The sequence below is a fragment of the Mauremys mutica genome, chromosome 7 (assembly GCF_020497125.1).
Source record: "Mauremys mutica isolate MM-2020 ecotype Southern chromosome 7, ASM2049712v1, whole genome shotgun sequence".
Classification (NCBI taxonomy): domain Eukaryota; kingdom Metazoa; phylum Chordata; order Testudines; family Geoemydidae; genus Mauremys; species Mauremys mutica.
In genome coordinates, this window is record NC_059078.1 from 63,002,603 (window position 1) to 63,016,421 (window position 13,819).

General features: G+C 58.6%; 1 protein-coding gene across 1 annotated transcript; it reads right to left on the reverse strand.

Annotated features, from left to right (window-relative positions):
• Window positions 1-2,378: 2,378 nt before the first annotated feature.
• On the reverse strand, window positions 2,379-8,725 carry SPRN (shadow of prion protein). The gene is made up of 2 exons (XM_045022933.1): window positions 8,544-8,725; window positions 2,379-3,778 (listed from the first exon to the last, which is right to left on the reverse strand). The coding sequence occupies exon 2, from the start codon at window positions 3,756-3,758 to the stop codon at window positions 3,339-3,341; it is 420 nt and encodes a 139-aa protein (XP_044878868.1). The 5' UTR covers window positions 3,759-3,778; window positions 8,544-8,725; the 3' UTR covers window positions 2,379-3,338.
• Window positions 8,726-13,819: the final 5,094 nt, after the last annotated feature.

Below are 13,819 nucleotides of genomic sequence, written 5' to 3' on the forward strand. Positions count from 1 at the left end.
GGTGGGGGGGAATTTGGTCCAAAATGTAGAGGGCATTTAAAAAAAAAAAAAAGCCCAGAACCCCTGTTCCCCAAGTGCAGTGATTCCATGAACAGCCCCTCAGGGGCCAGAGCTTGTGCCTCTGCCAATGCCAGGCAGCACACCCCGTGGCGTGGGGGGAAGCCAAGCTCTTTGATGGACGGCTGAGGGTGAGCCTGATGGGTGGGAAACATGGAGCCCCCTCCCCTGGCCTGTGCAGAGCAGGGGGATCTGCCCCCCTGCAGGCTGGAGCCTCCCAGATGTTGGGGCAAGCACTCTCCCCCCACCCCCTGTGGAAAAGCTGCAAGGACTGAGACTGTATTAACTCTCCTGGCTGTGCTGGGAAAGGCCCCCAGGCTGCTAGGTGGAGCTGGAGCCAGAGCAGGGCCTGTAACTCGAGCTGGCCTCCAACCAATCTGGATCCCTCCGTGGATCTACCTGTTTCCTGCCCTCTTTACCCCCCCAGTGGAACTGAGGGCAGTTTCCCCATCATCTCCTCCGTCACCTGAGCCCAGTTTCTTCTCCCTCAGCCAGTGGCCAGAGCTCCCTGGCAAACACGCTGGCTGGTACCAGAGGAGTTTCCAGCTACAGCAGCTTCCCAAACCTACTAGGCACAGCAGGGAGCACAGCCACTGGCCAAGGCCCATAAGCCTCACCCCTGACCTGCCACCATGGGACACGTGACTGCATTGGTGATACCTGCAGCATGTTGCATGGGGCTCTGCCATTTACAGCACAGAACAGGCTGGGAACCATCGTTGCTGCAGCAGCCAGCAGGGTTGAGCTCTGGCCTGTTGGGAGACCTAGCACTCACCTCTGCCGGCCCAGTGCCACGGCTTTCCTATGGGGACTGGCCACTCGATGGGGAAGGGATGTACACTTGACCATTTGCTAGATGGCCTGGGAATACGGGACACAGGACTCCTGGATCCTGTCCCTGCCCTTGGAGGGGAGTCATCTCAGGGTGAGGGATAGGGTAGCCAAAGCACCTATATTTGGCACATTCACTCTGCCAGACAGTGTGGCTGAGTTTGGGTCGGTCATGCCAGAGGCTGGGGTGTTAGCCCCAGTTTGCTTGAAGTGACCCTGTGCAATCAGTTACCATAGTGAGAGGAGGTAGGGTTAATACTTGACTTCCTCCTGGGGTTGGAGTGCAAGGTGGGGGCGGGGTGGGGGGATAGGATCTGGGGAGTGCATGGCAATATGACTGCACGCAGGAGAAAGGACCACTGAGCTCATGGGCTCCTGCCTCTCAGCTCAGTGCACCTTCCCCAAGGCTACAGGGTGGGGGGGCCCTGGCAGCCTGGTAGCGCACCGTGAGGCCTGCTGAGTGTGTGGCTGCAAAGGAAGCAGGTGTCTGCCCTGTGTCCCAGAGGGCCGGGTGAAGGCCAGCATCCCTGTGCATTGCCCACGTTTGGCTTTAAATCTTTGCGTTTTCTTCAGCTGAGGCTGGGTCCAGCACTAACCCAGCCTGAACAGGGGGCATTCCCCTGAACCCCCTCCCCTGCTCCAGAGGATACAGGGTCTTCGCTTCCCCAGAGCCCCAGAGCCCCAAGGGCAGCCCCCTCTGCAGGTGCACCAGCTTTGTCCCCACCCCTCTCAGCTCTCCTGCACCATGGCCTCCCCCCATGAATCAGGACGCTACACCACGGCACCTCTGGCTAACCGGGACAAGACAAATCAAGCATTGTGACCCAACCCTCTAATCCCCTTTTGTAAATTAACAAACGAAGGCCGAGCGCAAAGACCACCCCCCACCCCCTGCCTGATCACTCTGCCACCCGCCTTCTGGACTTCCTACACTGTGTTGTTCTCAAGCTAGAGGGGCCCACAAAATCAGGGCATTCGGAGTGGGAACTTGTTCTGGGGCCAGTTTCTGATCGATCAGCAGCTGGAACGCCAACGGACCGATTTTCCTGGAATGCCTCTGACGTGCCAGTGCTGTGCTGTGACTAGGTGCAGAGGATTTGGGGCTGAGGCACCGTGGTCTTCATGCAAAACCAAGAGACTAACCTTCTGCTGTATGTGCAAACCTGAGCCCACCCTTCCCCATGGGGGCACTGCGCTGTAATGGGCCTAGCCAAAGCAGCCGGAGTATTTGCTGGGACGTGGCTCAGCTGGGCCAGGAACACAGTACAGCTCTGCATGGCTGTGCAGCTCAGTCAGGGTGTAAGTCAGGGCATCCTGCAGCTGAGCGGCTCCCAAGGCAGGGCCATGGCTGGTAGTGCTGTTCAGGCCTTCTCCCCAAGCAGCCTGGCTCGACGGGCCTCATTTGGGCAGTGAGTTCGCAGAAGCCAGTCCATCCTGGTGGGCGTTGCTGAGATCAGTGGGGCTCAGACGAGGCTCAGACCCCCTCTGGGGGGATGGTGGGGGGGTGTCCTGGGAGTGCTGAGGAGGTGGCAGCTGGGCAAGGAGGGCCCTTGGGCGTGAAGGAGCCAGAGGACTCGTCTCTGGTTTGGGAGTGGCTGGCTCTAATCGTTGCCTCCATCTGTGGAATCAATCGGCACCATCCTCACCAGCCTGAGTCAGTGCCAGAGGCTGGGGTTCAAGCCAGGAGGAGGTTGACTCCTGCTTCACACTCAGCTTTGGCCCTCAATGTGCTCGGACAGGCTGGCCCAGAGTCCCAGATCCCCACACCCCCTCATTCCCCTCCCCCAGGAGATCCTGCTCCGCATTGGCACTGACATCAGGGTGGAGCTGCTTCCCTCACCACGCAGCTTCACCCCAGCCGGCCGTCACGACAGCCCCCGCGGGACACACAGGGCCGCTCCGGCCTCCCTTCCATGTTACCCCAGCTTGGCAGGAGAGCGGGGCCCCAAGGCAGGGGGCTGGCACACATGGTCATACCCAGACTGCGGACCTTGGCCCCACCCCACCCTGTGGGCCCAGGTTCTGCCCCTCATGGCACAGGCTGGCAGAGCTGGTGGTTTGGGAGTTGTTCATGTCAATCAGCATGAGTGAGGACGTCACAAGCTGCAGTGATGGCAGTGCCCGGCAACCTCACGCCACCCACAGCAGCTGCTCTAGGTCCCCCTGCTGGGGGCCTCAGGGGCTGGACCACCTGCCCTCACCACAGCCATGGGCAAAGCCCCAGGGGGATCAGGCCCAGGGGCACTGCCCCAGCTGCCTCGCTGGCAGCTGCTCCGGCTCCAGTCCGCTGGGCAGTGCAGGCTGCTCCGGCCCCGCGGCAGGCAGGAGAGCCGCTCGGCCTGCAGGGGGCTGGGGCAGACACAGCTGGATAGGGCTGGTGCTGCCCGGGCCTAGCAGGTGCCGCTCTGCAGGCTCCGACGCAGGGACGGTGGGCCAGGCGCCGCCGGCCCCTACAGGGGAAGGAGCTGGAAGAAGCCAGTCACCAGGCAGAAGGAGATAGCAAGGTGCGCCGTGTCCTGGGCCTGGGCAGCCGAGGTCCACGAGCGGTAGCTGTACACGCTGCTGCCCGTCCTGTTGCCTTCCTGGAACTCAGAGCTGTCGTCTGGACCAAGCTCCCCAGAGATCCTCATCCTCCTGTGGGCTGCTCCCGCTGCCACGCCTGCCGCCGCACCCGCCGCCGCCGCTGCCGCCACCCGCAGCCCCGCTCCCGAGGAACCGTAGCGAGGGGCAGCCTTGGCCCGGCTGCGGGCCATGCCCCGGCCACGGGCCGCCCCCCTCGCCCCTCCCCGGCCACCCTTGCAGGTGACGCTGTCGCAGAAGAAGGCGGCCAGCAAGAGGAGCGTCCAGCAGGTGGCGGTGCGTCTCTTCATCCCGGCGCTACCCCCCGCACCTGGAACAAGAGGGACCAAGAGGCATGTCAGCTCCAGGCTCCGGAAAGGGGTGTCGGCGCGAGCGCAGGGCCGGCGCTTCCATTAGGCGACCCTAGGCGGTCGCCTAGGGCGCCAGGATTCTGGGGGGCAGCATTTTGTGCGCTCCCCACGGGGCGCACGGGAGCTTCCAGTTCCACTCCCATTGCGCCGCCGAAGAAGGACCTTCTGCCGACGTGCCGCGGAAAACAGCGTCAGGCAATTAAGAAGCTCAATGACTGCCGCTGTCGCTTGTGGCATTTCGGCGGAGGGTCCTTCTTCGGCGGCGTGATGGGAGCAGAACCGGAAGCTCCCGTGCGCCCCGTGGGGAGCGCACAAATTGCCGCCCCCCAAATTCAACCTAGGATGCCAGAAACTCTGGCGCCGCTCCTGCACGAGCTGTGCTGTGCCCTAGGGCTGGGAGGGCCAGGCACGGTGCCGGCGTTCAGGCTGGGCTGCAGGGGACCCACACCCCTGCCTCGGCCCCTGACTGGAGCTGGGTGCCAGGGCCACCGAGAGCGGGTTCAGGCCCCAGTGAAAAATTTTTTTCGGGCCCCCCAGCAAGGGCGGACCGGCTAAACAGGGCCAATGAAGCCGGGGAAACCGGGCCCCAGGCCCACTTCCGGACCGCCGGGCCCTGGTAATTTGTACCGGCTTCCACCCGCCCCCCTCGTCGGCCCTGCTGGGTGCTAATGGCAGAGCTCCACCTCTGCTGGCATGGCCAGGCCAAATCTGAGCGGAGCTACGCCCCTGTGCGCCAGGTCTCAATGCCACTCAAATGTGGAGTGGCCGGGTGGGTAACCCAGGGCCCTGCCTTAGCAACAGTTTGGCTGTGCCTGGCCTGCTGCCCTGAGCGTTACCCTCCCAGCAGGGATCGGCTACTGGGCTCTGCCTGGGGCTGGCTGACGTGGGAGGTCCACGGGGACTGGATCCTGGGCAAGCACAGGAACGGCTGCCTCTGAAGGCCAGCCCGGTCAGCCCCGAACTGAACTCTGATTCTGAAATCCCACCCCCTCCCCCGCTGTGCCTCCTGGCCATGATCTACTGCCTCCACCACCAAGGGGGTGCAGGGGTGTGTGGGCAGGCTCAGGAGGTTGTGGGGGGGTACAGGGGCTGGAGTGAGGTTGGGGGGCTCTGGGGAATGTGGGTGTGCAGGGGCTGGAAGGCAGTTGAGGAGCTTAGGGAATGTGTGGTGCAGGGGGCTGGAGTGGGGTTGGGGGGCTCAGGGAATGTGGGGGTTCAGGGGGCTGGAGTGGGGTTGGGGGGCTCTGGGGAATGTGGAGGGGTTGGAGAGTCAGGGAATGTGTGGGTGTGGGGGGGATGGAGTGTAGTTGGGGAGCTCAGGCAATGTGGGGGTTCAGGGGGCTGGAATGGGGTTGGGGGCTCTGGGGAATGTGGGTTTTTGGGGCACTGGGCTTGGGAGGCTCTGGGAACATGGAGGGGTTGGAGGGCCAGGGAATGGGGGGGAATGGGGGGCTGGAATGGAGTTCGGGGGCTCAGGGAACATGCGGGGCTGAGGGCTCCAGGGGTTTGGAGGGCAAGAGATAAGAGTAGTCATCACCCACTGTTTCACTCTGCCCGGCCAGTCCATCTCCCTGTGCCATAGAGCCCATTTCCCACGTTCCCCTCCAGACACAACGCCCACAGGGGTTGGGTTGGGGGGGTGCAGCAGCAGGGCCTTGCCTTTGGCTTTGCGGGAGCTTAGGTTTGCCATGTGCGGCTGGGCTACGCGCTCTGCTGGCATTGCCGGACATGGCGAGGCCCTGACTGGGATCCAGTGCGGAAGGGGCCAGGTCCTGGCCGGGAAGCCAGCAGTAGGCACATGGTGCCCGATCCACAGGCTGGCAGCAGGGAACCCTGACGGCAGCGATTTGTCAGACTCTCCACGGCCGAAGGAGCCGATCCAGAGAGGTGGGCGCCACCTTCTGCCCTGAGGGCCTATGGCCCAGTTCTGCCAGGCACAGGGCTCCCTCTGTAGAAAGTAATGGGTACATTCCTGGTAGCAAGTGTATGGGGCCCCACTCTGTGTCCTGGCCACCCATGCTCCCACCTGGACCTTCACATGGGCACTCAGAGCTGCTGGCCCTGCCAGCAGGTTGGCCCCAGGACTCCAGGCACAAATCAGTGGTTGTACAAGGCCAGGAATGAAAGGAAGATGCCATCAGCTCTGGGCACCCCAAACCCCTGGGAGCCACACTGCTGAGGAATATGAGGCAGCAGGGCTTGGGCGCCATGGCGGCCCCTGGGTACAGCTGGGCTGGGAGCTGCAGGACAGGGAATGGATGCCCAGGCCTGTAGCCCCGCACACGTGAGCCAAGCTGCACCTGGGCCCTTCACAGAGCCCCCCCCACAGAGGCAGAGAGCGGGGTGCCAAGGGGAAGCCCCTTGAGGATGAGGGGTAAGTGCTGCCTGACGGGAAGGGGGTGTCGGGTGCAGAAGGGAAGGCTTGTGCCTGCCTCCTGGAGGGGGTGAGGGATGGAATAGCAGCATCTAGGGTGACCAGACAGCAAATGTGAAAAATCGGGACAGGGGATGGGGGGTAATAGGAGCCTATAAAAGAAAAAGACCCAAAAACTGGGACTGTCCCTATAAAATTGGGACATCTGGTCACCCTAGCATCATCCCCCACCGCCAGGCTGAGTTAGCAATGCCCCGCAGCTGCTGCTCCCCCCTCCCCTGTATCCGTGCCATGCAGCAGAGCTGTGCCCACGCTGATCCCAGCCGCGCCCTCTGCTGAGAGCCAGGCTGCACACGGCACAGGCATTAGCACGCTCGTTTCTAAGCGACGAGAAGTAGATTCAGCTCCAGCAGAGCAGCAAACCCCTTCCCCGTAGCCAAGGCCTCGGCTTCCCTTGGCACTGGCCCCCCTGGGCCGGGCAGGTGAGAGGCCAGGATGCCCACCCAGGCTTCCCAAGGGCTGCAAAACTCCCAGCCCATCAGCCAGAGACTCCAGTGCCTCTGTGCAGCTGCTCCGAGGGGGAAATCTGCTCTCCAGCCCTGAGCACCTCGACTCCTGCCTTGTCCCTGCTGGTTCCAGGAGGCCGGCCTGCACTGCTCGCGTGGGGCCAGGACTCTGCCAGACAGTCCCGTTCTCGCTGCACGCGCCAGGCTAGCCTTGGCACTACGGTGCCACCTTCCCTGCTGGTCCCCCCAGGCCAGGAAGCTGTGGGTGTCTCTGTACACTCTGTGGCCGGGGCAGAGTCGTCTGCTGGGGCGGGACTGTTGCTGCATCCACCTGCAGCATGCCCCATGCTGGACCCAGCAGCACCTGGCTGGGGCGGGTTGTTCCTCTTGGTTTGGTTTTGCCCTGATGAGAAGTCAGTCCCAGTAAATGGTTACAGCAGCATCCTAGCCCGAACCATGCAGGGCTGGTGTGCTCCCACCGGGCATGCACGAGCCCCCTACACCAAGGGGATCCCATCAGCAGCGAGTGCAGTAATGGCTCAGGTTGACCCCCTCTCCCCAGGACAGGCCAGTGTCTTGCTGGTGACCCCACAGTTCACCCAGCTGCCTCCAAAGGTGCCAAGCTGCCACTGTTTATAGCCCCCACCACAGGCAGGGAGCCGGGAATAGGAGTGGGGAGGGGGTCGAATGAGGAGCTGGGAGCAAGGGCGGGTTCATGGGGAGGGGGCTGGGGGACAGTGAGAGGAGCTGGGGGCTGGGAGCAGGGAGGGGACAGGGGCAGGGTTGTGAGGGGGAGGAGATGGATGCAGGGAGGGGCTGGGAGACAGGGGCGGGAACTTGTGGGGTGGGGTGGATGGGCCAGGACACCCCGCCGCCCGCAGTGGGTCGGATCACCCTGGAGCCACCCAAGCAGAGTCAGGCTGTGCTCGCTGCCCGCTCCTCCGACACAGGCAGCGCTGGGCATGGCCCCACCGCACCCGCAGCCACCAGCATCCCGGCAGGGCCAGCCCCACTCCCCAACCACATGCCCAAGAGGGACAAGGACCCTGCCATCCTCTGCACACACACACCCCGCCATCCTGAGCACACACACACACACACCACCATCCTCTGCACAAACACCCCGCCATCCTCTGCACACACACACACACATCCCTCCATCTTCTGCACACACACACACACACCACCATTCTCTGCACAAACACCCCCACACCCTGCCATCCTCTGCACACACACACACACACACCTCTCCATCTTCTGCACACACACACCACCATTCTCTGCACAAACACCCCCCACACCCTGCCATCCTCTGCACACACACACACACCTCTCCATCTTCTGCACACACACACCACCATCCTCTGCAAACCCCCCACACACTCCACATACACCCCTCCATCTTCTGCACACACACACACCGCCATCCTCTGCATGCACACACACACAATCACTGTCCTCTGCACATACACACACACCACCCTGCCATCTTCTCACACACACGCCATCTGCACACACACGCACTGACATCCTCTCTCTCTCTCCCACACACACACACACACACACCCTCTGCACACACACATACACAGAACTCACCATCCTCTGCACACACACACCACACACCCCGCCATCCTCTGCACACCCCCACCTTCCTCTGCGCGCGCACACGTACCCTGCCATCCTCTTCACACACACACACACACACACACACACACACACACACACACACACCATCATCTGCGCACAAACATACAAACACACACACATACACCTGTCATCCTCTGCGCGCGAGCGCACACACACAAAGACAGACACAGGCTACAGCTATTCTCCCACGCTGCCTACCGGGCAGGGAGGGGCCAGCCCCGCGGACGAGGCTCCAGCTCCACCTCGGCTCCGCGCTGCCGATGGACGCTGCGGGCACGAGGGACCCCCAGTCCCGGGCTCGGCTCCTGGGTCCCCGGTGCAGAGACGGCGGCGCTGGCAGCCCCGGCCTCTCCTGCTCCGCCCAGGACTCCTCCCCGCCCAGCACTGCGAGCGGAGCTGGGGGGAGGGAGAGCCGGGTGGTTGGCTAGGGGCGGGGGCTGTGGTGTTCAACGGTGCTGTGTGTGTGTGTGTGTGTGTGTGTGGTGTGGCCCGGGTTCTCTGCGTGGGGGTTGTGGTGTGGCACGTGTGCTGTGTGGGGAGAGAAGGGGGGGTTGCGGTGTGGCACAGGTGCTCTGTGTGTTGGGTTGTGGTGTGTGGCCTGGGTGCTCTGTGTCAGGGTTGTGGTGTGGCACGGGTGCTTAGTGTGTATGTGGGAGTTTTGGTGTGGGTGCTCTGTGTGGGGGGCTGCAATGTGGCACAGGTGCTCTGTGTGAGGGGCTGCTGTGTGGCCTGGGTGCTCTGTGTGTTGGGTTGCAGTGTGGCACGGGTGCTCTGTTTAGGGGGTGTGGAGTGGGTGCTCTTTCTGTCAGGGGGTTGCACTGTGGCACAGGTGCTCTGTGTATAGGGATGCTGTGTGGCATGAGTGCTCTATGTGGGAGGGGTTGTGGTGTGGCATAGGTGCGTGTTTGGGGGAGTTGCAGTGTGACATAGGTGCTCTGTACGGAGGGTTTGCGATGTGGTGTGGGGCTTGTGCTCTGTGTTTGGAGGGTCAGGGTGTGGCAGAGGTGCTCTGTGTGGGGAGAATGCGGTGTGGAATGGGTGCTCTGTGTGAGAGTTGTGGTGTGGCACAGGTGCTCTGTATTGGGGAGATGCAGTGTGGCATGAGTGGTGTGTTGGGAGTTGCAGTGTGTCATGGGTGCTCTGGGGGAGAAGGTTGCAGTGTGGCACAAGTGCTCTATGGGGGGGTTGTGATGTAATAAAGGTAATAATTGGAGATATACCCATCTCCTAGAACTGGAAGGGACCTTGAAAGGTCATTGAGTCCAGCCCTGTGCCTTCACTAGCAGGACCAATTTTTGCCTGCCCTAGATCCTTAAGTGGCCCCCTCAAGGATTGAGCTCATAACTCTGGGTTTAGCAGGCCAACGCTCAAACCACTGAGCTATCCCTTCCCCCCCTAGGTGCTCTGTGCAGAGGGGATTGTGGTGTGGCACAAGTGCTCTGTGTATGGCGCTGCAGTGCAACACGGGTGCTCTGTGTGTCGTGGGGTTGCAGTGTGGCACAGGTGGTCTGTGTGGGGCGGTTGCTCTTTGGGGGAGGTTGTGTGGCACAGGTGTTCTATGTGGAGTGGGTGCAGTGTGACCTGGGTGCTCTGTGTTGGGGGAGATACAGTGTGGCATGGGTGCTGTGTGTGTGTGTTGGTGCGGTGGGCTCTTATTTTTAGTGACACCTCCATCATTCCCACAGGATCCTTTTGCCAAGTCCCCACCCATCCCTCCCTCTCCCTCTCAGTGCTGCAGACGATGATGAAGCTTGACATCTATATCTGGGGCACGGCTGGATTATACTGCACTATGTGATGGCGGGACTCACTGTATTTTCAGGAGAATGTATGTGAAGCAGTTGGGATTAGAGGAGGCAGTGAGCTGGGGAGCCCTCTAGGGGGAGGAGTGGATGGGGAGAGGTGTGGGGGTGAGTGGGGATAGGGCCAAGGAGGGGACATGCGGGCAGGTTGGCAGGGGATTGGGGGGAGACAGGGCATGCTTCCTTATCTTCCTCCTGCTACTGCTGGGAGTCCTCCCCCCCCCCACTATGGTGATGGAGGGCTGGAGGGGGACTCAAGAATGGTGCAAAGGGGGTTGCAGCTGGGGCCTGGCATGTCCTGTTTGCCCAGGCTGAGCTCTTGTGCCTGCTCTGAGACTGGGGCTTGCAGCAGCACAGCTATCTTAAAGGGACAGCCAGCACACCATACTAGGCACAGAGAAACCCAGAGCATGATCACTTGGGCCTATGGGGAGGAATTTGCTCTTTATTCTTGTGTGCCTGGGTGCTTGTGTGTGCAGGTGCACACATGTGTGTGACCAAATGTGTGTGGGTGCTTGCAAGCAGGGGTGGCTGGGTACACCTATGTGTGTGTGCAGATGGGAGTGGGTACACGTGTGGGAGGGTACATGTATGTAGGTGGGGAGGTGCATGCATGCACACATATGCATGCCTGTGTTTGGGGACGTGTGTGCTGGGCTGTACATGTGTCTGCACAGAGCGGGTGGAGATGTTATTTATAGAATCACAGAAGAGATGGAACATTCCTCCACCCAGCCGCAGGGGTTAGCACAGATTGTTCCAGTGACTGGATGCATTCTCCAGTGCTTTGTCCACTCCTGAGCAATGGGCTTCCACTACTCCTGTTGTCTCTCATCAGCTCACTCCTAGGAATCATCTCTGGCTGTTTGTGGAGGGCTTGGTTATGTGGCTGTCTTGCCTTTGTTTTCTAGGTACTGCACGGTTACACCTGTAAAGACTCTACTGCCTGTAACGCTGCTGGCAGTGGCTCAGGAGCATGAGTACCAACCTCATGGCAGACTGTTAAGAAGCAGGGCACACTCCCAAACTGGCTGTGAGTTCTATACTTCGATTTCACCAACCAGCTATCAAACGTAAATTCCTCAGGCACTATAACAGCCTAACCATGGAGTCACAGACAGTCTCTCACTGCTCCGATTTGTCTTGCCAATCAGGTGAGTCTGCCTTTGATAGATGGTCCCTTACACCAAGAATCAGAGCAATATTCAGGTTCCTTCCAGAACCAAAGGACCAGCCACTTACCCCAGGTCAATTGCACCTTAGATCTCATACCAAAGGCAACGGATTGTAGCCAATCCCATGATCACGCCTGTGCTAGGTTCCAGCCAATCCACAAGCCAGGAACTGGCCATTTGATTCCTGGAGCAGGTATATAAGCCCTACAGGAGAAACAGCAGCTTAGTCTGCTCAGTGTGACTTCAGGGCTTGGAACTCTCTCCTGCCTGATGGTGGCAAAACTCCCCAGGCCTTAGCCTGCCCCTGCCTTGCTCCCACTCCCCCAGCCTTGCTTTGGCCACTCTGGACTCCTAATTCTGGCTCTGACCACCAGGCCTGGCCATCTCCATCCTAATTTCCAACACACATCTCTGTACAAGGCAGACTGCTGACCTAACATTTGCAGGCTCGTGGGTATCTGATCTTTGCTCATGAGCATTTGATTAGCTGAAGGATTAATTCAGGAGCGCATGGTATTTCACACATGTAACTCTAGCACACTCGTGGCCAAAATGGAGTCTGCTCTGCCAGCAGTTCCGGCCAAGAAAAGGTGCCCATGGGAATGCAGCAGGGAAACTCCCTTCCACCCCACTTGGGGCACCAGTTCCAAGCCCCCTGGAGTAAACACACACCCTGGAATAGTACAATGAATATAGGAAAGGGAAATATTTACAGAGGAATGAACGGATAAAAATGGGGGAAAGATAGGGGGAGCAGTAAAACAGGGTTACATCCAACACGAGGACCCTCCAGTCCAGTGGTAGCACAATATGGAGCGGCAGTCACTGAGCAGTGCATCTACACTCAGACTCCAGGAATCCTGGGCAGAGTTCCAGTTTGGCAGAGTCTTGGGTTCTCCTGGTTGTCTTTGGTGCCAGTAAACTTTCCCCAGCAAACCCCTCTAGTGCCCTCTTCTGCTGCTCTCTGCAAACCCACACACAGCAACAACCTTTATGTTTAACTAGCTACAGCCTCCCTCCTTATTGCAACACAAAGTCACAAGCCCCAGTACTCACGGCCCCATGCAGCTCTGGGCAACAATGATATTGGGTCCAGCTTTGGAGCTGTGCTGCTGTAGTGCTTCAGTGTAGACTCCACCTATGCCAATGGGAGGGGTTCTCCAATGTCTGTAATTAATCCACCTTACCAAGAACCCGCAGCTAGGTTGACAGAAGAATTCTTCCATGGACCTAACACTGTCTGCACCTGGGGTTAGGTAGACTTAATTACACCACTCAGGGGGTGTAGCTGGGTCAACCTATCTTTGTAGTATCAGAGGGGGTAGCCATGTTAGTCTGTATCCACAAAAACAATGAGGAGTCTGATGGTACCTTAAAGCAGATTTATGTGGACATAAGCTTTCGTGGGTAAAAAGTCCACTTCTGCAGATGCATCTGAAGAAGGGGGGTATTTTACCCATGAAAGCTTATGCCCAAATAAATCTGTTAGTCTTTAAGGTGCCACCGGACTCCTCATTATCTTTTTAGTGTAGATCTAAGAAATGGCAAAACACCAGGAATAAGATATGGGATGTTCATCAAATTCTTCAGGTGCTTGTTCCACAGACAAGATCTGCATGTGGAATAGCTTCCCATGTTTCTGGATGGCTCCAGGGAACCCCAGAGGTTGACAAACAAAGAGTAGCATCTTGCTTTCAGCTGTAGAGTGGACAATTGACCAATTGTGGGGAACTCTAAGTCAAATAAACTGGTTAAGAAATGGGAGGTAATGTTTAAGGAATAGCTTGCTGTGACACCCAGAAACCTTCCAGAGGTCACACTTCCTAATACCTCAGCAAATCCAAACCAAATAGCTTTAACTCCAAATCTATGTCTGTACATTGGTCCACTGTAGGGATCAGCTAGACCCCCCTCTCTATATGTGATTAACCTGTCTTGTTCCTTCAGCAGAATGTCTCTTGTTCCGCTGCAAGCACTGAAAGATGGGCAATTAATGGTACTATATAATCAAAGAATATACAGGCTATGTCCATTTAACTTAGAGGCAATATGAAGGAGGTCTCCTTTTCACATCTGTTGTATTATAGAAGTGATACGAATTGCTATGGCACCAGAAGGAGAAAGAATATTGAAAGAGATAAGCATTTAATCAGTGTGTAACCCTGGAATATTAAAATAAATGGGTAAGTAGAGAGAAATTCCATTTAATAGTAGGGGTTAATAGATTATCCTTAAAATGAAAAAAACCAAAAAACCTTGCTAAGAAAAGATGAGAGAAATGCTATCCAACAGTGCCATCTACTGGGTACTGATGGAAGCAGCAGAGAAACTGAGCTGAAATCTAAGAGCTCTGATGGCAAGAGTCCAATAGAAATAAGAGGGTCACCACTCAACCCTGTAAAGGGGGTATAAAAACTGAAGTCACGGGGTGGGAGCTCCCAGGTGACCCAACCCACAAATAAGCTGCAGAATCTAAAAGTGGTACCGGACACTTGGC